The sequence below is a fragment of the Schistocerca nitens genome, chromosome 5 (assembly GCF_023898315.1).
Source record: "Schistocerca nitens isolate TAMUIC-IGC-003100 chromosome 5, iqSchNite1.1, whole genome shotgun sequence".
Classification (NCBI taxonomy): domain Eukaryota; kingdom Metazoa; phylum Arthropoda; class Insecta; order Orthoptera; family Acrididae; genus Schistocerca; species Schistocerca nitens.
The window spans coordinates 382,252,076-382,280,013 of NC_064618.1; the positions used below are offsets into that span (position 1 = coordinate 382,252,076).

Below are 27,938 nucleotides of genomic sequence, written 5' to 3' on the forward strand. Positions count from 1 at the left end.
TGCCAACAGTTATCGATTTTCCTACTCAGGTAGTACAGGAAAGCAGCACACTGATAGACAATATTTTCATAGAGCAAGACCAATTTAATCAAATAAAAACTTTGGTCTTTCTGATCAAGATACACACGACATACAGTGGAACCTCGCTTAAGGTGCACCTCCCATAACATACATAACGAGAAAAACAAATTGTAAAAAAAATGACTAGCTTAATGAGCAATGTTTCACATAATGAGTGAGGATGATTTAGTGTGACATCGCCAGCCATTCATGCGCAGTAGGGGAAACATCCAACAATATGAACACCTTTCTCTGTTGGCAGCGGCACATGAACAATGTCTTTAGTACATACTGCAGTCTGGGTTTAGTACTCGTTCTGCTACCATCTTAGTGCAAATTGTGATCACACATTTTTCTAAACTCGTGTTCCCACAAGTGTTCTTCTTTTTTTTTTTTATTATTATTATTTGTGCAAATTTTAATAACCTTCTTAGAAATGACCTCAAAGATAAAGCCGCAAGAAGAAGACTATAAGAGAAAGAAAATGACTTAGAAATGAAACTCTAAAGCGCTGAACAATGCAAATGTGGTCTGAGCATTGCCGATTTAACACACACATACACTCTGTCTATGTCAACAATTTGCACTATCCTCAAGATAAGGACAAGATTAAGGAGACAGGTGCTTCAAAAGGAGTGACAAGAGTATCTAAACAATGGCTTCGTATTCTGGACAATGTCAAACGATTGACACTGTGACACTATTATTAAGAACATCATTTGTGAGAAGGCGAGAATGATTTTTGGCAACCTCGTTAAGAATGTGCCAGGAGCATCTGCATCTGAATAAGTGTTTAAGGGATGCCGGCATGGTTTGAGGAGTTTAAGAGAAGAAATGGCATCCACAGAGTTGAGAGGCACAGCGAAGCAGCCAGCTCCAACACAAAGGCAGCGGAGAACTTCATCAGCAACTTCAAGATGCTTGTGCATTCTGAGGGTTATCTGCCACAACAGATTTTTAATTGTGATGAGATGGGTCTATTCTGCAAAAATATGCCAAATAGTACCTTTATAACAGCAGAGGAGAATGCATTGCCCAGTCATCTTTCAATGAAAGACCATTTCATATGGCTATTCTGTGCCAATGCAAGCAGCAATTTGAAAATTAAACCACTGCTTGTTTACTATTCAGAAACTCCACAAGTCTTCAAAAGGTGTAAAGTCCAGAAAGCAGGTTAAATGTGATGTGGAGGTCCAACAACAAGGCTTAGGTGACATGTGATCTTTTTTGTGATTGGATCAATCAAATATTTAGTCCTTCAGTGAAAAAAATATTTGCTTGAGATGAATCTGCAACGCCATGTCTAGCTTGTTATGGACAATGCTCCTGCCAATTCTCCGGGACTACAAGATCACGTCCTTGAAGAATTTCAATTCATCATGATCCGATTTCTGCCTCCCAATACTACTCCGTTACTCCAGCCTATGGACAACCAGATTATTTCTAACTTTAAGAATCTCTATGATAAAGCACTCTTCGAGCATTGCTTTGAGTTGGCTGAAGCTACCAATCACTCTCAGAGAGTTTTGGAAATATCACTTCAGCATCATTGCCTGTGTGAAGATGATCAAAAAGGCATGGGAATGTGTTACCAAGAGAACTCTCACTTCAGCTTGGAAGAAGCTTTGGTTGGAGTGTGTTGTCAAGTCTGACTGAGGCATTTGAATCAGTATCCGAAGCATTGGAATCAGTATCTGAGGAGCCTGTAGTCAATGAACTTGTGTCTTTGGTCAACAGCATGGGACTAGAAGTGGATAACAATGATATCGATAAGTTTGTCGAAGAAATTACCACCAAAAAGCTTAAGGAATTGTAGTATGTTTCACAGCAGGAAGTTGTGGAGAGGAGTTGGAGGAGGAGGAGGAGGAGGCAGTAACAACAAAGCAGCAATCTTCTGGCACAATAAGAGAAATATTGAAAGCATGGGAACCAGTTGCACAGCACACTGAAAATCATCACTCCAATACAGCAGAGACTACACATGCTACAAATTTATTTGACAATAATGTTGTGTCACATTTTTGTCAAGTGTTGAAGCATTGGCACAAACAAATGACTATAGACAGCTTCCTAATTAAAAAGAATTAGTAATGTACCATGAACAATAGAATACATAGTACTGTATGTATACTTTTCTTTGAATAAATGGCACGAATAAGATAACACTTATAGTACTTTTTCTTCATGGAATGCATTATTGTACTTTACATTAATTTATATGGGATTAACCGTCACTTACTGTGTGTTTTGCACTACGAGTAAGATTCTGGAATGAATTATGCCCGCTACACAAGGTTCCACTGTAGCTCCATATAGCAATGCACAACAGTCCTCCAAAATAGTGTGTTCAATTAATGATTTGAGGCATAAGGGGAACCTGATGCTAATTTAAAATTTAAAGTATTTCATGGTAGCTTTGTGAGTATATTTGAAAACAGTTTCCCTAACAAAACAATGTAACATAACTGTCAGAAACTATCTAAAAAGTCGTGACTTACCAATGGGATAAAACTATCTCAAAAGGGAAATGTACACAATAGCTAGAGGGAGTAATGATCCAGAATCAGTCAAACATTATAAAAACTACAGCACTGTATTAATAAAAGGGGAAACAGGGCAACTGAGAGCACAGGAAGACTGTATTTCAATCAGACTCAATTAAAAGTTTGTTGACAAATAGAAGAAGAAAATATTTTTAATAATCTTTTTTCAAGTGTTGTAGAGAAAACAGGAACCAGTTGGTGTTTATTAGTAAATGCAAGGAAGTATATGGAGAAGGCAATACCTAAGCAATTTGATAAAACTGAAATTCAAGCCAACTCTCCTATTGAAATTAGGGAAATGATAAATTCACTCAAAAGTAAAACCTCGCAAGGAATTGATGGCATTTCCAGCAGAGTACTAAAGGCTTGTTCCCAAGAGATAAGTAGGATTCTCAGCCATGTATGTAGTAGCTCACTGTTACAGGGCATTTTTAAGTATAGACTGAAATATGCTATTGTTAAATTATTGCATAAAAAGGGAGATAGGCTTGATGCTAACAACTACTGCCCAATACACCTTTGTCCGCAGCTCGTGGTCTAGTGGCTAGCGTTGCTATCTCATGATCATGGGGTCCCGAGTCCGATGTCTGGCCGTGTTGGGGATTTTCTCTGCCCGGGGACTGGGTATTTGTGTCAGCATCATCATCATCATCATCCGTGCAGTGGCTAAATCGGATTGCATAAAAATTGGGACTTTTTATGGGTGCCGATGACTGCGCAGTCGAGCTCCCTAGAAACCAAACATCAGCACCAATACACTTCCAGGGTGTATACGTGGACGACGAAAAAAAATTCCTGGATTTTTCCCAGAGTTCCCGGTTAAAAGTACTCTTCCTCCCAGGTGAAAATACACTTTTTCCGTGATAAGTGAGAGTATACTTTTCCTGGGAACTGTAAAAGTTAACAGTCTTTTGAATGGTTTTGGTTTTATACACAGGCGTAGAATTTCCCAGCACTTTAGTAAAAGAAACTCAGGGAACAAAACACATTTTGGGTATATGTCTGATGTGCAGCAACATGTACACTGTATTTTTGTATTACGAATGTATAAATTCGAATTCCACCAAACACCGTATGTTACTTTCCGAAGCATTGAAATCGAGATTGCGATGCGCTTTTGTTAGCTAGTCATAGCTCATGTCATGCGATCTCGCCAGCCGACAACAGCGGATATTCAGAACATAGGACACGTTGTGTAATCAGCCAATAGCATCACAGTTAAGTAGCACGAACAGACAAACAGGAAGAGTTAATGGTGTAAATTAATATACATAGTGTTGCTACAAGAAAAGAAAAGCTTTCACATACAATGTTGCTCCTTTTTGCACATGTTACACTTTAAGATACATCACACAAATGTGCCATTAAAATATTTAAGAACAACATAAATGTCAGATCTTTTGGGCTCGAAATTATTCTAAATCATCGTATTCAAAGAGCTGATTTTTAAATGAGAGTTAAACACTGTGTGATTTAAGATTCATTGTACATTCTCACACAGTTCATTTTGCGTAAAAGGAAATTTACTTTGAAAGTAAGGCCTTTCAAATCACCATTCGCAATATTTTCCCGCGACCTGTTAGAAATAGGTTCGTTTCAGCAGTTGCCAGAGAGCGCCAGGTAACAAGCATCACCGTGCTTGCGCAGTTACGATGACGCAGGAAGCCCGTATGTTCGCATGTGTACAGCATTAAAAGATCTTACATTATGTCATAAAAGAAACAAGACATTAGAGGATACTCCCAGAGCACGGGAATTTTGTGAATCATAATAAAAGGCATAATTCAGCTTAAAGTCCACACTCGTATGTAAATTTTCTTGGAGTACCAGTACTGTATTATCTCATGTTTGGTTCTTTATTGTGGCATAATACCATTCGTACTAGAAGATGAAAACATGCACTTGAAATGCAGCAAACAATTGAAACCAGCCAATAGTGTGGAATTAAACGCTCCGTTTCAAATAAATTGGCTGGCTCAGCAGAAAAGTTATAAGGCCAAATTTCTTTAGCAAATCGATAAAAATAACTTCATTATTCTCCAAGGCGATTAATGCTTGACTGTCAGAAAGGGGACATAAAATCTGAAACTAATAATGTATTTTAGCCTTCTGTAATTATGGAAATGTATTTTAACTGACTTGAAAGCTACCGGCCACAGAAATCCGTTTTGTTTTCATTTGACGTGAGAGCAATAAACAAAGAGGAAACAGCAAAATCACTAAAAGTAAATATGGCTCAAGTGGAGACTACCCACCTCCCCACTACGATGCAGACTGCTCTGTGTATCAGTCCCGGATCTACGATATTTCCGAACCGGGCAATATTAGATAGTGGCCGACCCTCCCTCTGGCGTTCGAGGTACAACGCCAAAAATTAAATCGACTTTCCAAAAAAAAAATCCATTTTGTAGCGCATATCTTTCTTGATACATAAAACCTATGTCTTAGAGGAAATGAAGACATGTTATTTGGTCTCAAGTGTGCCAAAGTGCAGTGCCACGCATCTTCGCACAGCATTCTTCTATCGTACATCACTGTATTTCGCTCTATGGAATTCAAATGTGTATACTTTGTAATGGATGCCACCATACTATATTCAGGACAGTAGACATTAAAATGTCCTGTGGTGCCTCTCCCGCTCCAAGTCAGCCGTTTTGACATCTTGTCCCTCTTAAAAAAAGAAACACACAATTAATACTGGATGGGATTACTTATAACCAGGAGAACAAGAACTCTTCAAAAAATCTGCACTCTTTATAGCCTATTAGCTAATAAGTTGCTGTTTTGTGTGACATAAAATTAATTATAGGATACATAAAACCACTAAAGACAAGAGACAAGCAAGACGGTACACATTTCTTCAATCCTTAAGCCCTAGCAAATTTTTCTCCCTAATCTTGCTTCGGGTTTACATAGTGTGCTTTCCTTTCTGAGAGAGAATCTATTACCTCTTGAAAGTTCGTCAAATGTTTTGTTACACGAAAAAACGAAATGTTGTCTAATACTGAAAAAGCTGTTAATACAAATAGTACCCAAGACTGGTGTAGTTTCTCGATCTGATTACGTGTATTTTGTCACTGTGCGCTAGATAAAACAAAATAGGATGTGTAATATTACAGAAGTTTTAATACACACCAAATAAATGAGACTGTTTTGGGACAAATGGTATTTTTTATGGGATGGCAGAACATGATTTACGAAGGATTAATATCAAATGCCAATTAGACCTACCACAAGCAAAAATCTTTATGTTAGGGAAAAGTTTCACATTTCATTCATATGCTCCAACTTCTGAAGCATGAGATCGAAAAGTAGTAGTACGAAATTTTTATATAAATTTGGAATAGTCATATTCTTCTATAACTCATGTGATGTCCCCGTTTCTTTTCCTTCCTCGTTCTAATGAACAATGTTGTCATCACTAATTCTAAAAACTATTCCTGCCAGTGTCCAAACTTATTCTCCGATTAACTTCAATATACCCTGCCACCATCACCGGTTTAGTTATCCAGTGTTTATTCTCCAGTTAGGTGTTATTACGTGTTCATGCAACGCGTTTTGCGCGCTCCTCCCAGAATAGAACTTAAGCGCCTGGTAGCTGGGGACTGTACAACTGGCCCTTACTAGTGTAGCAGTCTCGCTAAAAACTTTGTCTAAATTTCATTTTCTTGGATACAGCGAGAAGATACCACGTATTCTTTCTTACCTGTTATTCCTCTTAGTCGTTTATTTCCACTCTGGTAGTTTGAATCTATGGCTTTCACTCATAATTATAACAACGCTGATCATTCGCAGACCCAGTCAACAACATAAACAGCGATTAGCATTGACCCGCTCGGCTTTATTCCACTCAGCTCGTATAGCCCCGTCGCCGATTGTCTGCAGAAAGTTAATTTCTACACGCGACGGGGATTCCCCTGGCAAAGACATCATGTACACTGTGCACGCATTCAAAAATCAACTTATGATTTATTCAGAAATCAACTTAGAATGTGTTCAAAAAGGTTCAAAAACTAACAGGGATGCGTTCCGGGACAGATACCCCGGTTTGCCTCTGTCCCTTAGAACCGAGCTTGTGGCTCATGCGTGACACTGGTAGATTGGGCGCGCCAGTAAAATTTTTCCAGGTAGCACCTGGCAGCTTGCTGCTTTGCTTATACAGCTAAGATTAGCACCAAATGTAATTAATTATTAGTGTAATTTACAGAAGTAGCCTTCAGTGGCTGCTCCTGCCAGTTACTGTATAATTTGAAGCATTCTCATCCTTAAAAACACTCTTTTACAATGGGCTATGGAATATGAAATGTGAATGAATAATCTAATTAATGAATTGTCCTGAAATGATCAAGAACATTACAGAAAATTTCAGTAAAAGCAGCAGAGTAGGTTTTGAAGAGTTCAGTGAGTTATTCTTGGACTGCATCTTTAGCTGCAGTATAAATGAACAACATATTTAAAGAACAATGTTTCAAAAACTAAATATTCATTATTTTGTCAAATCTACATCACTGTTTGTTATTTAAGAAGATAAAACATACAAATTTCACACTACAATAAAAAATATATAAAACTTTATTCATCATTGTACAGATTTATAATCTTACTCAGTAGTTCACTGGACACACCACTTTTTATATGCACATCAAACATCAAATTTATCAATACAAACATTCATCCCTTCTTCCTCATATTCATCTCTCATTACAAGTGTAGTATTAAATTCTGGATCCTTTGTCAGCAGTGTGCCACCATACCATGCATACGTGATAGGACTACAAAAGAAAATAAAAGGTAACTTTAGTAATGCTTCAGAAATTATTATCAACACACAGTCATTGCCTGAAAATATAGGAAACATTCACCATTAATGAAACAAAGGGAGAAATGAATACATATATAAATAAATCTGAACATTTTTTTATATTACAGATCCCTTCTAGATATCTAAAACATTTGTTTCTCAAATATTGTTTGTGTTTCACTACAACTGCTAGTAAAGTGAATAGGAAACTCATTAACTCAAGGACAACAAAGTCAGTGGTTCACTTTCATTTGGGCAATGGTTCAGAAAATGTTTAACAGTTCTGAACATAACGGATGATGTGTGTAAGAGTGTGACATCAATGGCAACAGTATGGCATGGGCAAGATTGTTTAGAAGTATGAGAAAATCATATACTAGGATTTTGCAGCATCTAAACAAATTTCTACTACTAAAACTACTACTTTGGTTGGATCTAGAAAGAAGGAAGATTAGGCTAGCTCAGCTGGCAAAGCAAGGGGAAAGAGACCAGAAATCACATCATCCAAAGGACTGTCTCAACATTCATCTTAAATGTGTTAGTGAAAAAGATGGAAAAAAATAAATCAGAATTGTTGTTGTGGTCTTCAGTCCTGAGACTGGTTTGATGCAGCTCTCCATGCTACTCTATCCTGTGCAAGCTTCATCATCTCCCAGTACCTACTGCAACATACATCCTTCCGAATCTGCTTAGTGTATTCATCTCTTGGTCCCCCTCTACGATTTTTACCCTCCATGCTGCCCTCCGATACTAAATTGGTGATCCCTTGATGCCTCAGAATATGCCCTACCAATCGATCCCTTCTTCTAGTCAAGTTGTGCCACAAACTCCTCTTCTCCCCAATTCTATTCAATACCTCCTCATTAGTTATGTGATCTACCCATCTAATCTTCAGCATCCTTCTGTAGCACCACATTTCGAAAGTTTCTATTCTCTTCTTGTCTAAACTATTTATCGTCCATGTTTCACTTCCATACATGACTACACTCCATACAAATACTTTCAGAAACGACTTCCTGACACTCAAATCTACACTCGATGTTAACGAATTTCTCTTCTTTCAGAAACGCTTTCCTTGCCATTGCTAGTCTACATTTTATATCCTCTCAACTTCGACCATCATCAGTTATTTTGCTCCCCAAATAGCAAAACTCATTTACTACTTTAAGCGTCTCATTTCCTAATCTAATTCCCTCAGCATCATCCGACTTAATTCGACTACATTCCATTATCCTTGGTTTGCTTTTGTTGATGTTCATCTTATATCCTCCTTTCAAGACACTGTCCATTCTGTTCAACTGCTCTTCCAAGTCCTCGTCATCGGCGAACCTCAAAGTTTTTATTTCTTCTCCATGGATTTTAATACCTACTCCGAACTTTTCTTTTGTTTCCTTTACTGCTTGCTCAATATACAGATTGAATAGCATCGGGGAGAGGCTACAACCCTGTCTCACTCCCTTCCCAACCACTGCTTCCCTTTCATGTCCCTTGACTCTTATAACTGCCATCTGCTTTCTGTACAAATTGTAAATAACCTTTCGCTCCCTGTATTTTACCCCTGCCACCTTCAGAATTTGAAAGAGAGTATTCCAGTCAACATTGTCAAAAGCTTTCTCTAAGTCTACAAATGCTAGAAACGTAGGTTTGCCTTTCCTTAATCTTTCTTCTAAGATAAGTCGTAGGGTCAGTATTGCCTCACGTGTTCCAGCATTTCTACAGAATCCAAACCGATCTTCCCCAACGTCGGCTTCTACCAGTTTTTCCATTCGTCTGTAAAGAATTCGCATTGATATTTTGCAGCTGTGACTTATTAAACTGATAGTTCAGTAATTTTCACATCTGTCAACACCTGCTTTCTTTGGGATTGGAATTATTATATTCTTCTTGAAGTCTGAGGGAATTTCGGCTGTCTCATACATCTTGCTCAACAGATGGAGGAGTTTTGTCAGGACTGGCTCTCCCAAGGCTGTCAGTAGTTCTAATGGAATGTTGTCTACTCCCGGGGCCTTGTTTCGACTTAGGTCTTTCAGTGCTCTGTCAAACTCTTCACGCAGTATCTCCCATTCATCTTAAATGTGTTAGTGAAAAAGAAGGAAAAAATAAATCAGAATTACCAGGCAGGAATTTGGATCCCACTCACCCTGAGAGAAAGTCCAGAACTTCAATGGTTGTGCAACTTCACTCACTACTTTGAAACTTGTGATGATCAGTGGAATTTATTTGATTAGATGTGCTGCTTGTGAAGTTACAATGTACAAACGCTGGGAGAAAGACTCCAAATCTCATGTGTAGTGAAAGTCACATCAAGATCATGGTTATTGTAAGTAGTATACAGTCTCATTGTGAAAGTGAGACTGTGTACTACACACTATATTCTGACCACTGCTGCTGTTCCATGCCACTATGGCAAATATTACCCTAGTTATCGCGCTGCTGAATATAAAACAAGCTCTGGAACACAGTTCTGCAAATTACAAGCATAGATCGGAGCCTACACAGATTCACCATTACTCAAGGCAGCTGGAGGGAATGAACCATATAACAAAAAAAACTTGTTGAAGAGAAGCATATGGAATAACAATTATTTTTGAGGTCAAAAAGACAACAAAAAGTTTTTACTGTTATATGAGGAGAACAGCAGGATCTATCATTACATAAGTAAACTGCCGTCCTGATAGCAGTGAGCAATGTTAGCAGACACATTCCACATCAGATGAAGAAATGCCACGTCTTAAATCTAATAGTTCTTTTAGTTTTGTATTAGTGCATTGCTGTTATCTCATAAATGTAAGGACTCTGCAGTGCAGTTGTAAAGATAGCTGTTCTGGTTTCCACATGAGTTTTGAATATAGTCTGACAATGTTACAAGGGAGACAAATGGAGAAATAATTTCTTGGTATACTTTTTTTTGATTACTGCCCATTTACACATCTGGCAGGACAATAAAATTAATGGTGTCAGGACACTTAAGCTTTGCAAGATGATTCAATAAAATTACAAAAAGTCTTATGTAAGTAGTTATGCTGTGGTTTACATCATCATCTTACTGACTGAAAGCCTGGAATGTCATCACAACGCCAACTCACCCCCCCCCCCCCCGCCAACACACACACACACACACACACACACACACACACACACACACTGCTTTCAATACAATCAGACAGTTCAAGTCTTCATAAAAAATAAGCAGCGATAAAAGTTTTTTTCGACTTAACATATGTAAAATAAATTAACAAATAGTAAATGATTTTTGCTGGAAATACAACTTCAAAACAAACTGAAGAAAAAGTGGAATTTCAAATTTTTCAACTTACTCTGAAGGAAGTGTGACTTTAACATCATAGTCAATAGGAGCTAGACAACGAACTTCCTGCTCCACACGTTCCCGAAATCCTGGGAACAGTGTACATCCACCAGTCAGCAGAATGTTGTTGTAAAGATGGGGATGTGTTTCTGGTGGGCAAGAAGATATACTATGCACAATAGCTTCTGGAATACCCATCTGGGTTATACCAACATCAGATGGGTGGAACAGAAGCTCAGGCACAGCAAATCGTTCATTGGTTAAGCGGAGACATTGCTGTTGGAAATAAATGAATAACTGTGAATATCCAGAAAAATATTTTCATGAATACCAATATTAATTTCAATAGCAGATAAATTACAGCATTAAACGAGGACTGCAAATAACGAATTTAAGCTGATCTATTTTTACATGTGATTTCAACGGGAAAATAAGTGTGCTCATCTATTTTTAATTAATAATAAACAATGTGGCAACAATTCTGTTGCCTAATAAGCTTCTCTATCTTTTCAGTCCATCTTACTGCATCACCCCAAACAAGTGAAAATGTCTGACACACATGCAACAACTTCTGTAATGGTATATCACTATAAATATGTCAGCCAAAAATTTCTTTAAGTATTAGTGACACATCTCCTTGTCTCAAAGTCTAATTTCACCTCGTCCACCTCCACATACACTTTCTTGCCTGGACCACCATCATGTGGCAATGCCACAAGGTGCATAGATGTTCTGTCAGCTCTTGTGGCACACCACATGGCAAATAAATTTTAGCCAACTTTTATATAAAGAAATATGTACAACAGATACATAAGACAAAAATGTTGTTTTATCAACATAGCATTTTCTTATCATGTACATCAGGATAGCTCTTACATGGTACCTTAAGAAAAAATAATTTGACTCTCCCCCCTTCCTCCCCTCACTTTGATTCCATTTCATGATAAAATCAGTTTGTGTGAAATTTAGGCTGAGTAGGATACAAGGCAAGGGTGCCGCTGTGTCTGCAAAATTGGGAAAACCAGAAAAAGAAAAATCATCAAATTCACAAAATATTAATTCTGCCAGACAAATTTATTACCTATTACAAGTGGGTTATTTATTTTACTCTTCTGAAGTGCAAGTGTTTTCATATCATAGGTCACGTCGGTCAGGTATGTGATGGGTCACAGACAGAGTGTATTAATGTGACACAAGCCACTCTTTTCAGAATCCAACCCAGATCATCTGTCATCTTTTGCTCTTGAGGACAGGTAGCAGCCATACCAAATACAATGCCCTTGAAATAACTAGAAGCAATCTGCCATCTGACACAAAAAAAATGTTAACAGATTTCTTTTACAATTTCTGGGCATGTAAATTAACAGTGTGTTAAGACATTACGTTAGCTGTCAGAGAAATGATGATTTGTTGGGAAAAGTGTGAATTCCAGAGTAGAAAGTGAGAAACTGTATTCCAAAATTAGAAAATTTGTAAAAACACTGGAAACAATGAAAAAAAAACATGGTGAATTGTTAAAATTAACTGTGATCTTTCTTGGAAAACACCACCTTGTGGAGCATCTTTCCATACTCCAGAGACTATTCACCATGTAAAAAGCAAAGGGATAAAGCTGTAAGGCTCTGTGCTGATTTTTCAGCCAAAGCAAACTACCTGGATTTCACCACTTTTGCAAAATTTCATATACTGTATATCAGACTGTTGATTATGCTGTTTCTTGTCTGGCTTCAAATTGACTGAAAAAATAATTTATGTTATCTGACACCTGAATCTACTGTCTTGGCATCAGCTCATTCTAATTTGTCATCTGAATCAAAACTGAAAACGGACAATGCATTCAATAGTGATGCAGAATATCACACAAAAATATTAAAAGATTTCAAGTAAGAACTGATTATATCCTAGAAATTTTTGATAAAAGGTTTGAACTTTTTGTTTTCAACATAACAAGACTAAATTTTGCCAGATTTGACTTGAGTGACATACTCCTTATGACAGCAGCCACACGAAAAATTTTACGAAAATTGGATGCCAGGCTGAGACTCATTGGAAGAATCTTAGGCAATGTAATTCACCCAAAAAGAAATATCTTACTAAACACTCTATCAACCAATTCTTGAGTACTGTTCATCTGTCTGAGACCCTTAACAAGTAGGATTAACAGGAGAGATAGAGAAGATCAAATGACAAGTGGTACATTTCATCATGGCCTCGTTTAGTAGGTGTGAGAACATTACAGAGAGCCTTAAAAAACTCCAGTGGCATTTGTTACAAGGGAAATGTTGTTTCTCATGAGAGAGTTACTTCTGAAATTATAAGGTTGTACATTCAAAGAATAGTCAGATACATTACTTCCTCCCAAATCTCTAGAGGAATAACCATAATGAGAAAATCTGAGAAATTAGAGCTCATACGGAAGCTTATTGACAGTCATTCTTCCGTCACACTATTTGTGAATGCAAAAGGAAGGGAGAAAGCGATAGTGGTACCAGCAATACCCTCTGCACACACCATAAGGAAACTAAACTCTGGCTGAACATGCCATGAAGGCCCAACAGTACTGACCAGCTGCGATGTCATCCTCCGCCCACAGGTGTCACTGGATGCAAATATGGGGGTGCATGTGGTTAGCACACAGCTCTCACAGTCATATATCACTTTACGAGACCACACACCTTAAGGAGGCTTGAGAAATATAGATGCAGATGTAGAAAATGAACACTTCATCAATAATCTATACCTAGTTAATAAATTAATAAACCAGAAGTTGTAAATGATCTAGCTAGAGAGGTACCAAGCTAATGGAGGACCAAAATAAGTTATATTAAAAAAAAAAAAAAAAAAAAAAAAAAAAGAGCTGTAAACAGAAACAGTACATGCTCAAGGTAGTTCTGAAGTATCGCCAACTGTTTCCAGAGCATAAAAAAAAACTTTACTGACAAATAAGCATTTTAACAAAAAATGGGATTTCTTCATATTTATCTCTCAAATTTTGCATCTAGTAGTGTCATAGATTTTATTATTACAGCTAATGCAGCATATTAATAATTAAGTTTAAAGTAACATAGTAAAATTCTTGATTAATAAGTTACTTCTGACATTAAAAAATGATATTTTTAGTTTTTCCCTTAGTTTTTCCCCTAATATAGTAATGACACACAACAATTTTTTCATGCAACACAACCAAACAAGGGGTAGTGCAAAGAAACAAATAACCCTTTACGCCCCTACCCCAAGATCGTGAGGGTTTGGTACGACTTCACACTTTTTGTTCCCTGGAGCTAGAATGTAAATGCAGCCGGAAACGAACGATCGTGAGGGCTACTTCGGTTCATGTAGTATCGCCGAACGCCACTAGGTCGGAGCTCCGTCCACTCTACTGTTTTGGCGGACTTCTTTGTCTTCCAGTGTCGTTGCATGATGTGTAGCGGCTTTGTCTTGCCTGTGGCAGTTGTGTTTGCGTGTGATTCTGAGGAATTGTTTGGATTCAGTCTGTTTCTAGACATCTCAAAGACTTTGTGTATTATCGAAATATCCATTTTGCACGATTATTGTGGCTGTGGCACTCGAAAGTGTCTCCACCATCACAATCGTGAGGGTCAGGCGTTGCTGCAGTTTTCACTTATTGAGGTTAGTTTTACTCAAATACTTTTTTTCGCATTCTTGCATGCTGATTAATGCAATGTATATGATGTAATGTATAAGAACATATTTAGATAATGAAGGGACTTACTGAGTAAGATATTTTGAAGTTGCTTGATGCATCAGACTTTGAAGTAAGTGATGAAGACAATTCTGAAGATTTGTTTGTGCCAGAAAAATTGGTGCATCGAGTTCTGATTCTGCTACAGATGAAATACCAGTTCAAACTCCATCAGAATCGTCAAGGAATAATAATAATCAACTGAAAGCAGACACTCTCAGTTCTCCACAAGTTATAAAGAAGAAAAACCTATCAGGCGGAAAATATCTGTGGAAGAAGAAATTATTTAAAGCTAAGCATCACCCAGGACCATTGGACTTTTCTAGAATGCAGGTAAAATATACGCCTTCTCTCTGGGTTACTGTAATATATTTTGTTCTGTAAATGAAAATTTTGTCCATTGTAAGCAGTTTGTTCTGTTTTCATATCAATTTTCTTTTCAGTTTCCAGATCCATTGCGTACTCCTCTCCAGTATTTTACCACATATTTTACAGATGAATTCTTTAAGATTGCTGAAGAACATACGAATCAGTATACTGTGTGGAAGCATGGAAAAAGCATTAAAACAGATGCAACAGAACTTAAAAAATTTATAGCTGTCGACCTGATTATGGGTTACATCAAACTTCCTCAATTGAGATTATACTGAAGCAGAGTATGGCTATACTCCAGTTTTAAGAATCATGTCAAGAGACAGGTTTCTGGCACTCAGAAATGCTTTTCATGTGGTTGATGCTTCCTCTGCCACAGATAATAATAAAGTGTGGAAAGTACAGCCAGTTCTTGATGCAGTAAGAAATACGTGCCTGAGTCTTCCACGGGATCATGTTACTTATTCAGTTGACGAACAAATGATACCATTTACGGGTCGCTGCCCATTGAGGCAGTTTGTAAAAACCAAACCTCAACCAGTTTGATTAAAGAACTTTGTACTTACTACATCAGCTGGTCTTGTATTAGACTTTGAAATATATCAAGGTGATTCAACTCCTCTACAGACTAAGGAGTTTGGATTAAGCCCTTCTGTGATATTAAGATTGGCACAAACTTTACCTCAAGAAAGCTTCATCTACTCTAATAGATATTTTACATCATTGCCTTTACTGGAGAAACTGACTGAAATGAAGCTCTATGGAAGTGGAACAATAATGGCCAACAGACTAAAGCACTTGCCTCTCACTGATGCAAGCAAGATGGTTCATGGACAGAGTATAGAACATGTTGCTGAAAACTGTGATTTAGTAGTTGTAGAGTGGAAAGACAGCAACAAAGTAATCATGACTTCAAACTGCTGTGGCTCCACACCGACTGAGCCTGTGCAACGTTGGTCCAAAATTGATTACAAACACATTGAAGTCGATTGTACTTCTGTGGTGCGCAAATATAGTCAAAACATGGGTGGAGTTGACGTTTGTGACCAGCAGATGGAATGCTACAGAGCCTGGTTCAGAAGTATGAAATGGACATGGAAGTAATTTTGCACTTTGTGGACCTTGCTGTGGTAAATGCATGGAACCAATACAAGAGAAGCATCAAAGAGAATAATATTCCAAGAAAAGAACAGAAAGATTTGCTACACTTCAAATTAGAGGTAAAGGATAATTTGCAATACCACATTATTTTATGTTTACATTAATGTTATTTGATATTGTGTTATTTGATATTATTATATGTTTCTAGGTAGCAGAAGGACTGCTCGCAGTTCCACCTGAGGATAGAAGGGTATTAAGTGACAGTGAGACTGAACAGGAAGGAGATGCACTTCCTGCGGCCAAAAGGTCTAAATTCTTTAATCAACCTGCAAAGCTTCCATGCAGTGACAAGCGCTATGATGGATATGAACATTTTCCAATTTCTGATGATATTCCAGCACCGCACACTTGCAGATACAAGCCATGCAAAAGTCGCAGCAAAATGCGGTGTGAAAAGTGTAATGTATACTTATGCCTGTCGAAGGACAAGAGATATTTTAAGGACTTTCATGTTCCTCCCAAATAGAAACAAAGAAGACAAACATTCATTTAAAACAGCTACAACAAGAGTTTTGTACATTTTTATATAGTTTTACAAGCACAATAAATGTTGTGTTCTCTAAAGTATTTTGTATTAGTATTTACCTGACCCTCACGATCGTGACAGTACTGACCTCCCCCCCCCCCCCCCCCCCCCACACACACACACAAAAAAAAAAAAACTCCAGAACTTTTTTCTTACTTTTCTAGTAACATTTAAAGCTAAACAAATATGGAAAAGCATTGGGAAATGAAATCACTTTTAAAAAATCTTCAGGTCATAAAGAGATAAAACTTGAAAAAATATGAGCCAGTATAATGTACACATACCACTTAACCATGAGTTCTAACGTAGCAACATTAAGATGAATTAACTAACTGCAGCTACATATAGAAAATGTGCGCCGTGTTTTTTTTTTGTTTTTTAAATCCTCTCTACATTTAACTGACCTTGCACTGAGAAAACACCATTTAAGTGGGTGTGCCCAGAACAACATACTGATATAGCAAGAACAAACACAATTTATGAATCATAGTAATTCATAGAAAAACACAATGGAGTGCAGGTTGTGCACAGCAATGAGCATGTTAATTTGACTAACACGTGGAGAAAACCGCACCCTCACTCATCACGAAGTTTACTATAGCAAGAAAAAAATGTGACTTATGGAATTTAGTAGTTTACAGAGAAACATGTAAGACACAATGAAGTACAGGTTGTGCGTAGCACTGACCATACACTGATCACATTGACTGGACTACAGTGATACAGGTTACAGAATTGACCGAACACTCATTTGTGTTCATTCACTTAAATAATACTTTTTCTTTGACAGGTCACCAGAGGGGCCCAAGGGGCTGACCTTAGTGATCTCAATAAGGCTGCGTTCACCGTGGCACCGATAACAGTCTCACACTCCGTCGCCAGAGGTTGACCGATAAGATCGGCCAACAGCATGATCATAGTGCATCATTTCTCCTTTGGCAGTTTTTGACAGGATCAATGAGGTTAGGTTAGGTTAGGTTGCAATATATTCTATGTACGAAGTAGGTTAGATTTTAACCTCTCGGGGGGGATTTCACACTGCCTCTGTGCTTGGATGTGAGTGCTGCATAGTGGCTTCTGCTATTAAAGAGAAACTGAATTCATTTGAATGAGCTTTCCTGTCTTGTAAAGAACATGGCAAGTACTATACAGTCTGTCATCAGTTATCATAATAACCAGGCAAGTTTTATGAATATATAAGATGACAGGAGAAATACTCAAGATAATTTGTGGTGACCTTGAAAAGGAGGTTATAAACTCTTCCATTTCGCTTTATTTATTCAAAGATGTGCAGACGTATATGAACTAACCTTCAATGACTATCATTTAGCACACGAATGATAAACAAGCATATAATGTGGCATAAGATAGCCCGAAAACCTAAAGCACTTAAAGTAGAAATACATACCATACACAACATCTGCAAACCACTTCATATTAACAGAATCACTACCCTACTGACATAAACTGCCAGTAAGCAGTAATAATAATTTGTAGACAACTAATGATAAACTACCGCAAAAAAGATCCATTGCAGTAGCTATAAGCATATAAGATACACCACCCTTTTCACTTGAACAAATTAAGTTTTGAGGTTATAATCTATGCCTAAAATTTCCAATAAAGATTTTGCCTATTTGAGGTTTCAAATAAACCTGTGACTTGAGTTCACAGATTCCTAGCTATATCCTGATTATTATATTTTCATTCTTAGGATGCCACAAAATCACTCTTTCTGAGACTAAACTTATCAGTTTCTTATGTTCCATATTTTGTGTGTGAGAACAATGGTCAATTTGACCAAAGAAAACAAACTGATTTGAATTTCACCGATTGTTGTCCATAGCATGTACATTCAGGAGATAAGATCAGCCATAGTGTGACTGCTCACATAGTGTCACATTGATTTGAAAACATCAGTTGTCTATGGCCAATGTTGGTCGTTGGTGGAATCCACCAATATCAGAGCATAAGTGGAGCTATGAACTATGCAGATGCACAATCTCTGAAATTGCGTGTGTCATCAGCAAAGGTACATCACTCCTCTTTTACAGGAGTCAGAAAACCACATATGCACATTACAGAAAAAATGCACTGGTGCTAAAAAAAAATTTGCTGGTACTCTGGAGGAGGGAAAAAAGGGTTCTGAGGCATGGCCCCAGGGTTTTTCCAGTCAACCGTGCTGCACAAAACAGAAGATCCAACTAAATACACGATCCGCAGTGACAGTCAATGCTATCGTGGCAGTAGTGGTGGGAAAACCGCTGACAGCATTATGGTTCTCAATATGTAAATAGAAACAAAGCAACTTATCCTGATCGAATACTAGGTCCGCCCCGATCGGAAGATAAGATAGGGCATCGGCATTGGTATCTTGTGCCGTCAACTGGTAATGGGTTTGATAATGATAACGAGAGAGGAAGAGAGTCCACCGCTGCAAACGATGTGCTGCCTTGTCCAGCACAGAAGTTGAAGGGTTAAAAAGAGCAAACACCAGCTTGTGATCCGTGACTGAATGGGTCTTAGAACCATACAAGAAGACATGAAATTTCTTGAGGGCGAACACAGTCACTAAGCCGCCTCCTCAATCTGACAACACTGCTGCTGAGCAGGAGTTGAGTCTTAGGAGTGTAAGCAATGGGTTGTTCAGAGGTGTCCACGTATTTGCGCCCCAACACCATGCCAAGACCAAGCTAAGACGACTCTGTAGTCAACATGAGATGCTGACCTGGCTGAAAAGCGGCCAGGCACAGGACAGATTGAGGCAAAGCGAATGCTTGGTCATAAGCTGGGGACCAAACAAAAGGCACATTTTTACACAAAAGCATATGCAGGGGCAGAGCAACAATGGATGCGTCCAGTAAAAACTTATGGTAGTACACAACTTTATCTAGAAATGCCTGCAGATCCTTAACAGAGGTCAGCAAAGTTTCACTTGCGCCAACATGGTGATACAATGGCTTGATCCCTGTGTGAGAAACCTCAACACCTAGAAACCAAGTTGACAGCTGAAAAAGTGGAGACTTGGCAACAAAGCACTTGAGACCCACAGACTGCAAAATAAAAAATAACCATCGGAGATTGCTAAACTGGTCTTTGGTGGAAAAACTCAAAACAACAGTATCATCAAGGTAATTGATGCAGCTGGGTACAGAGGTTGTCAGCTGTCCTAAAAAACACTTAAAAATTGTGAGCGCACTAGCAAGACCCAAAGGCAAGCATTGATACTGGAAAAGGCCGAAAGGTGTATTGACAAACATTAGGTGCCTAGTGGCCTCATCCAAGGGGAGTTGGAGGTATGCTTCTGTCAAATCAACCTTGGAAAAGTAGTGGCTGCCTGTCAATTTTGTGAGCAACTTATCAGGTGGGTATGTATGCATCACAGACTGTGCATTAATCATGAAACTGCAGTAGCCGCAGATGTGAAGCTTAACCACTGGCTTCGCAACGATGACCAGGGATGCAGCCCAGTCACCGGAAGAAAAAGGTAGAATGACATCAGGAGATGGCAAACAGTCCAATTTGACCTCGTCATGCCGCAAAACAACGAGGGCAGGTGGACTCTAATGGTAAGGTCAGCCTGAAATGTAGTAGCACAACCAAAGCTAGGGGAAAACAAAGAAGAAAACTCAGAGCAGAGGGATTCCAGTTGCTGATACGGAACTTCATCTGACACAAAATTTACCTCATTGGCAATGGAGAAACAGGAAGCTTTAAACACATCTACCCCAATAGGTCTGCAATATGGGAATGACCCACAACAAGGAAGGTAAGAGGGTGAACAACATATTTTAGGAGACAGGAGTGGAGAACCAACCTAGGCTCGAAATCTGCAGCTTATTGTAGCTAACCAACTTCCATGAAAACTGTGTGAAGGGACTGGAGATCAAGTGCATGTATATTTGTGCGTTTACTTAAGTCACGGCAGCTCCTGTATCCACTTGCATTTTTAGCAGTTTATTAAACACACGCCAGTCAATAAACAATTTGTTTTGGGAAACAGTCATTGCAGAGATACTGTTTATGTCCAACAGTACTACTGTGTGAGCCACATTTGACGAGGAGTTACACACCAATGCAATGTGGCCTTTCTTTTGACACCTGTTGCAAACTGCCCATTGCTTAGGGCACACAGCAGGCTCGTGTTGGGCAAATCAGTAAGGGCAAGATGAAAGAGGAGCATGCTGCCACTGCTGTGATGCATCCTGTTACTGCTGTGGCCATAATAATCAACAGGGCCCCATGTGACACTGAGTCGAAAGTTATACTGCTCCAACTTCCCTGTCATCCTGAACACATGCCACGTGCCTAACAGGGACTGACTGAGCAACTTTTAATACCTCCCCTCACACAGCAATCTGATCACCTGAGTCCCATGACACTTCATAGGACTGTGCTATATTGAGCACATATGTAGGCATTAGATTCTCACATTGAGTGCTTTTTCACTGACTTCCCTATCTGGGGCCAGACGAATAACAATATTACGCACCATGTCATCAGCGTACGACTCATGATGGGAACTTGTGACAAATTTATGACAACATGTCAACCCATGTAATTCTGTATCCTGAGATTTGTTTAATTTTTTTGGGCATTTCTGACAATGGTAGCACATGTTGCAATGACATGTATTGTGGCACAGTAATACATTGAGGGCAGCTTGCACATTTCATCGAGTGATAAGCTAGCTGGTTCTTGCAAAGGTTCAAATTGGCACAATAACTGAAAAATGCATGATGAAGGCCAGGAAAGAAAGAAAGCCCAACACAGATTTGCATTGTCCATGTGAAAAACCTGGAAATTTTGATGTAACCGTGTCTCGTAGGAGTCCCAATCTACAGCTGATTCATCATATGCTGGAAAGGGCACAGTTGCCCTGATAGGAGAGTAATCTGCCATGAACACACAGATGTTACTTGATTTAGAGCGGTGGTGAGTGCCTGCTGGTGTTTCGCAAAACCTTGCTGCTGGTTAATGATACGTTGGAGTATTTCTTCCATGTCGATGTTCATAGGGTGACTTAGCACTGACAAACACATGGAGAAAACCTAGCTCCCATTCATTGACAGGCTTACTATAGCAAGAAAAAATGTGATTCATGGAACATAGAAACATGTAAGATACAATGAAGTACAGGTTATGTGTAGCACTGAACACACACTGAATGCATTGACTGGACAACAAGAACACAGGTTACAGAATAGGTCGGGTGCTCGTTTGCAATCACTTTAATAATACTGTTCCTGTGGCAGCTCACCAGAGCATGCCAAGGGGCCGACCAAAGGTGACCTCTACAAGCAGGCCTTTGTACTACAGGGTGTATCAAAAAGAATTATCCAATTTAAAAAAATCATAACTATTATGTTATTTCAGATGTTGGAAAGAGCAACCTCTCGAGTTTTATATGGTTCCTGCTATGTAGCAGCAGTGTGTGCCCACTTCAGTTCTAATAAAAATGATATCAGGACAACACAGAGCATTTTGTTTTTTACGTTTTGTGCAGTGCAGGTCAGTATAAACTGTTCAGCATGACGTTCTTACTAGGTATGGTGTGGATCCTCCTACAGCACAGAGCATTAGACAATGGCATGAACAATTCTGAGAAACAGGTTGTTTGTGCAAAGGCAAATCGCTGGGCCATCCTGAGTGTGTGATACAGATGTCGAATGCCATACAAAATTCAGCTACTGCAAGCTCTTCGTGAAGACGACAAACAACAATGTGTAGAGCTCTATAATTTTGGAGGATGGAGGATGACAGTTTTCTTCCATGCTTAGTGTTTAGTGACAAGGCAACATGCCATTTAAATGGAAAGGTGAACCATCACAATGGAGAATATGGATTACGGAAAAACTACATGAAGTTGTACAACATGAGAGGGACACTCCAAAATTTAATGTGTTTTGAGCAGTTTCACAAGAAAAGGTGTATGGTCCATTTCTCTTTGTTGAGAACAGTGTTACAGGAAGCTCTTATTTTGATACAGTGTGTAATCAAAAGTATCCGGACACCAGGCTGAAAATGACTTACAAGTTCGTGGCGCCCTCCATCGGTAATGCTGGAATTCAATATGGTGTTGGCCCACCAGCCCACCAGCTCTCACAGGCATACGTTCAATCAGGTGCTGGAAGGTTTCTTGGGGAATGGCAGCCCATTCTTCATGGAGTGCTGCACTGAGGAGAGGTATCGATGTCGGTCAGTGAGGCCTGGCACGAAGTCGGCATTCCATAACATCCCAAGGGTGTTCTATAGGATTCAGGTAAGAACTGTGCAGGCCAGTCCATTACAGGGATGTTATTGTCATGTAACCACTCTGTCACAGGCCATGAATTATGTACAGGCACTTGATCGTGTTGAAAGATGCAGTCACCATCCCCGAATTGCTCTCCAACAGTGGGAAGCAAGAACGTGTTTAAAACATCAATGTAGACCTATGCTGTGATAGTGCCATGCAAAACAACAAGGAATGCAAGCCCCCTCCATGAAAAACACAACCACATCATAACACCACCACCACCGAATTTTACTGTTGGCACTACACACCACTACACATGCTGGCAGCTGACATTTACCGGGCATTCGCCATACCCACACCCTGCCATCGGTTCGCCACACTGTGTACCGTCATTCGTCACACCACATAACGTTTTTCCACTGTTCAATCATCCAATGTTTACACTCTTTACACCAAGCAAGGCGTCCTTTGGCGTTTACTGGTGTGATATCTGGCTTATGAGCAGCCGCTTGACCATGAAATCCAAGTTTTCTCACCTGCCAACTAATTGTCATAGTACTTGCTGTGGATCCTGATGCAATCTGGAATTCCTGTGTGATGGTCTAGATAGACATCTGCCTATTACACATTAGGACCCTCTTCAACTGTCAGCGGTCTCTGTCAATCAACAGATGAGGTTGGTCTGTACTCTTTTGTGCTGCACATGTCCCTTCATGTTTCCACTTCACTATCAGCAGACCTAGGGATGTTTAGGTGTGTGGAAATCACACATACAGACGTATGACACAAGTGACACCCAATCACCTGACCACGTTTGAAGTCCGTGAGTTCCGAAGGGGAGAGGGGGAGGGAGGGAGAGAGAGAGAGAGAGAGAGAGAGAGAGAGAGAGAGAGAGAGGGAGGGAGAGAGAGAGAGAGTAATCTCAGTTGTTACAAATATCTGTCTGTTTTTTCGGAAACATCACAATCTGAGTTGGTAGTTACGGGGTAGACCTATAGTTCAGATTGGTTGCGAATGAAATGAAATACCAACTACTTTGATTTATGAATGAGCAATGTGACTGGCTACCCACATCCGCCTTATCTCCATTCCCCCTTTTGATTCATCCTGTTCAATCCTTATTTTTCATCATATGAACCATTAACAGCAGCAGGGCATAGTGGAAAACACACAAATAACATTAGTGGAATTCTATCAGACCTCAAGTTGAACTGTAGGTCTCCATATTTGACTAACAGGAACCAGTGAAAGAAGGTAAAGAATATGCTACACCTGAAGAAATACACCCTCTGTCTTACAACTCCTGGAATTTAAATCATTCCTCATTAGTGTGACATCTATCGTATTGGATAGAACATACGTACACCAGAACCAACAACAGAAATTAGTGGTTCACATAACAACATTAACTCCTGATTATTGCTTAGATCGAGCCAGTTTTGTCAGGGAGAAGTTTGCAGTAAAAGAGATGGTTGTTAAACTATAAAATGAAAGGTAATACAAGTGATTCCAAAAATTGTATACATGTAAGGAGTGCTCAAAACGCCAGCTACTGCCTCTTCATGTGAGCCAACCAGACATACCAGCAAACCCAAAAGCTTTAGGAAGAAAGGAATGCAGAGCAGCTAATTTCACTTATGATGATATCACAACTTTTCATCGTCAGTAAATAGTTTAAACAAAAATGATCATGACAATTTATTACTAAATATACATGATAATCCCATCATCAAAACACAGGAACATTAGGAAAAAAGTAAAAAGTAAGAATACAATATCACTTACGTACAGCATATGTCTCAATATTTCAAACAAAGTCAGGGATGTTCAAAGACAGACCCTCAAATTTGGCCTATAAATTTCATGTAACAGGAAAGTTATCAGCTGAAAATTGAAGGGGAGACTTTACAACTACTGAAGATAAGGAAGTTACAAAAGCTATGAAGAAGGATACAAAAACACGCAGGTGTAAAGAGTGCCACAATTCAAGGATAAAGTCCAAAAGAGGATATTTACCACTCAAGCTGAACACAATCAAACTGGAAAAATGCTGCCAAAAAAAGAAGACATTCTTTCACCCACTGAATACTATGACATCACCAAGATATTAAATAAAGATTGGGAAGTAAAGAATCACCCATCAGATGCACTAAAAGTTCTAAGGTCTAAGATGCCTTTCAAAGTAATTGTTCAACAAATGATTCCTTATGAAAAGTCAAAGAAAAATGTATTGTCATCAGTTTAAGAAACTTATAATGGAAGTCCTGTAGAGGTTGAAGTACAGAAATCCAGAACTTGAACCTGGACATGAGAAAAACAGCCACCTGAGGAAAGAATAATATTGTCAGCAAGGAGAAGAAAAACAATGATTCAAAACACTCAAGGCATTTAATAGAGATGCCAGAAGGAGCATAAGAGTTTTAGAAAGACATTATTCAATGTGATGAATAGATCTACGGTGTAGCCAATATTTTGTGTTGTATTTCAGTAATGTTTATTGTTATTTTGCACTTTTGCTTATCAAACATTTGTAGAAAAATTATGATACTAAAATGTTATATTGTAGTACATCTGTACTTCTCCACTAAATGAAGAATAAATCAGCCTTCTTTGTAACTAATGTAAAGATAAAAAGAAACCGAAAAAAATCACTCTGAATGCGTATATTAACAAAACTTTTAACTTCTGTCCTTGTGTGTTTACCAGCTTTTGAAAAAACTTTGAAACTTTGTCACCCTAATCTGTTATATATAAAAAAAAGGAAACACTTAAAGAAGGCAAACATACAATGAGAATCATGCCCACAAAAACAGTGTAAATGTAAAATTATCTCATTTATGTGATTAGTGTTTTGGTATGAGATGTAAAAAATTAATGTCCTAAAATATTTACTTTTTTCTGTTTATCGACTTCCCAAAAACACTCGTTTATTCTCAAAACACACCCTACTTCTTGACCAGAGGGGCTAGCCACCAAGGAACAACATTTACAGAATTCATGTCTACTTTCTGAAACATTACAGTCCAATGGACTAAAATGCAACCTGAGTAATGCGAACTAAAATGCAACCTGTGTAATGTAGACTAAAGTGCAGCCTGTGCAGATGTGCATCTTTCCAACCACAGGTTAAATACTTCAGCCACAATCTAAGCTGAGAGGGTTTAAATTCCAGTAGATAGCATGATGAGGCTGTAACCAAGTTATCTAAACGTATCGAACAATGGAAACTCCAGGATGGAATGTAACGATAGTATGAAATGGATAGTTGCTACTCGCCATATAGCAGAGATTCTGAGTCAGTTAGGCACAACAAAACTGTCAGAAAGTGAACTTTCGGCCAACACGGATTTCGTCAAGTACACAAACACACACACACACACACACATCACAGTCTGGCCTCAGGGGCTAGGAACTGTGGTTTCTGTGTGCCTATCTGTGACTCAGCACCTCCGTTATATGGTGAGTAGCAACTATCCTTTTCATAATATTGTTATCTAAACCTATTAACCTCAAAGTACAGCAGTCTAATAAGCGAAAGTTCCAATCCGAAATGTCAAAACCTGCCCTGAAATTTTTTATACAGTAAGAATGCACCAAAAGAATCACAATTTCAAAATTTTAGTTGCTTAGACACACTGCAAGTTTTTTTTTTTATTTTTTATGTTAAAAATTGCCAAATTTGTATCTCACCAGGCCGTTGGAGTAGTGTACCCTCCTACCATAGCTGCAGCAGACAGCGCGTGCATAACATGGCAGGCACATATCCTCGATGACAGTACATAAGTAAAATAGATAACAAAGCACAACATGATCATAATTTGCAAAGTAAATTTCAGTTTCCATTGATAATTTCACTGACAGTTGTTCACAGTTACGATTTGTTCTAATTTGCAACTCATTTAATATCCACAATAACTGACAGCTGCCTTTGCAGTATCGCTAAATGTTTCCAATGGAAGTAAAACTAAATTAATTTTCTTCATGTTTCCTTTGTATATGCTTGCTAACAGCATCTGTCTTTGTGCAGGTGCCAGAGTTTCACAATAATTTGGTATCTAATTAACATTTTCAACTTCACAAAGCTAAGAATGTGGTACGCCATTGAATCGCATACTTCTCCTAAAGACATGCATACATGTTATTTATTAGTTCATTTCTTGAGCATTCATTCAAATTATGATGACACTTCATTTGAAATTGTAAAAATATTAGAATAAAAGGAAATAACTCTGATGATTCCATGAATTTGGATTCAAACGATGATTGTTGTGCTCACTAAAGTCTGCAGCAAAAAATAGTACCTTCCTAGCCCAAAGTAAAAAAGGCTTAAATGTTTTGGTTAAACAAGAAGAGGGAAAACACAAAGTTAAGCTGTCTGCAAAGCTGGTTTTGTTTCATAGAATCTGAATGAGAATTTTTAAATGGAAGATAGATTTACACACAGTACAAAACACTCACCAAAATGGAACTCACAAAAATATAAAAGAAAAACTATTCAAAAAAGTTAGAGCTGCTCGTGAGAGTTAATGAATCATTGCCAAGGGAGATCTAGAGAAATGGACCTCTGAATCACAAGTGAGATGAATGCTACTGATTTCCAGACTTCTTTGACATGGTTAAACAAATTCAGAAAATTATACAGAAAAGAAAGTCACAAAATTACAAAGTTTACTTCAAGTAAATGTGTAGAGAAGATAATGATAATAGATAATACTACAGACAAATTCACAGCGCCTCATTATCCCCTGAAATCCTGCGTGTAAAGACAATCATTCAGGTTTTGCAGATTTTGTGCAAGAACAACATGCAAGCTGCACTTTACCATTTTGAGTGAATAAAAAAGAGAGTTGATTGTGCAGTCAACCAATACTGCGACATATTCATATTTAAGAATGGAAGTGATAAGTATCTATGGATTACTGTTTCCGAAGTTTTATATCTGTCTTTTGGGACCTCAAAACAAATTAAGCAATAAAGAGGAGAAGAGGGAGGCAGAGAGGAAGAGAGGGAGACAGAGAGGAAGAGAGGGAGGGAGGGAGGGAGGGAGGGAGGGAGGGGGGGGGGAGAGAGAGAGAGAGAGAGAGAGAGAGAGAGAGAGAGAGAGAGAGAGGACTGTTTAGTTGCAAACATCTTGTAATTGATGTACCAAAATCTGAAAAAATGTCAGAATATTTTTCAATACTACATCTGAAACGACTTCTTACCAGCTGTAGAAAATAATTCACTG

General features: G+C 38.5%; 1 protein-coding gene across 1 annotated transcript in view; it reads right to left on the minus strand.

Annotated features, from left to right (window-relative positions):
* Positions 1-7,159: 7,159 nt before the first annotated feature.
* LOC126259313 (actin-related protein 6) overlaps positions 7,160-27,938 on the minus strand; it is a 111,275-nt gene continuing 90,496 nt past the window's right edge. The window contains exons 6-7 of the mRNA XM_049955990.1: positions 10,722-10,987; positions 7,160-7,375 (exon numbers count right to left, since the gene is read on the minus strand). Coding sequence (XP_049811947.1) covers positions 7,246-7,375; positions 10,722-10,987 — 396 coding nt within the window. The 3' untranslated portion in view covers positions 7,160-7,245. The remainder of the gene's footprint in view (positions 7,376-10,721; positions 10,988-27,938) is intronic.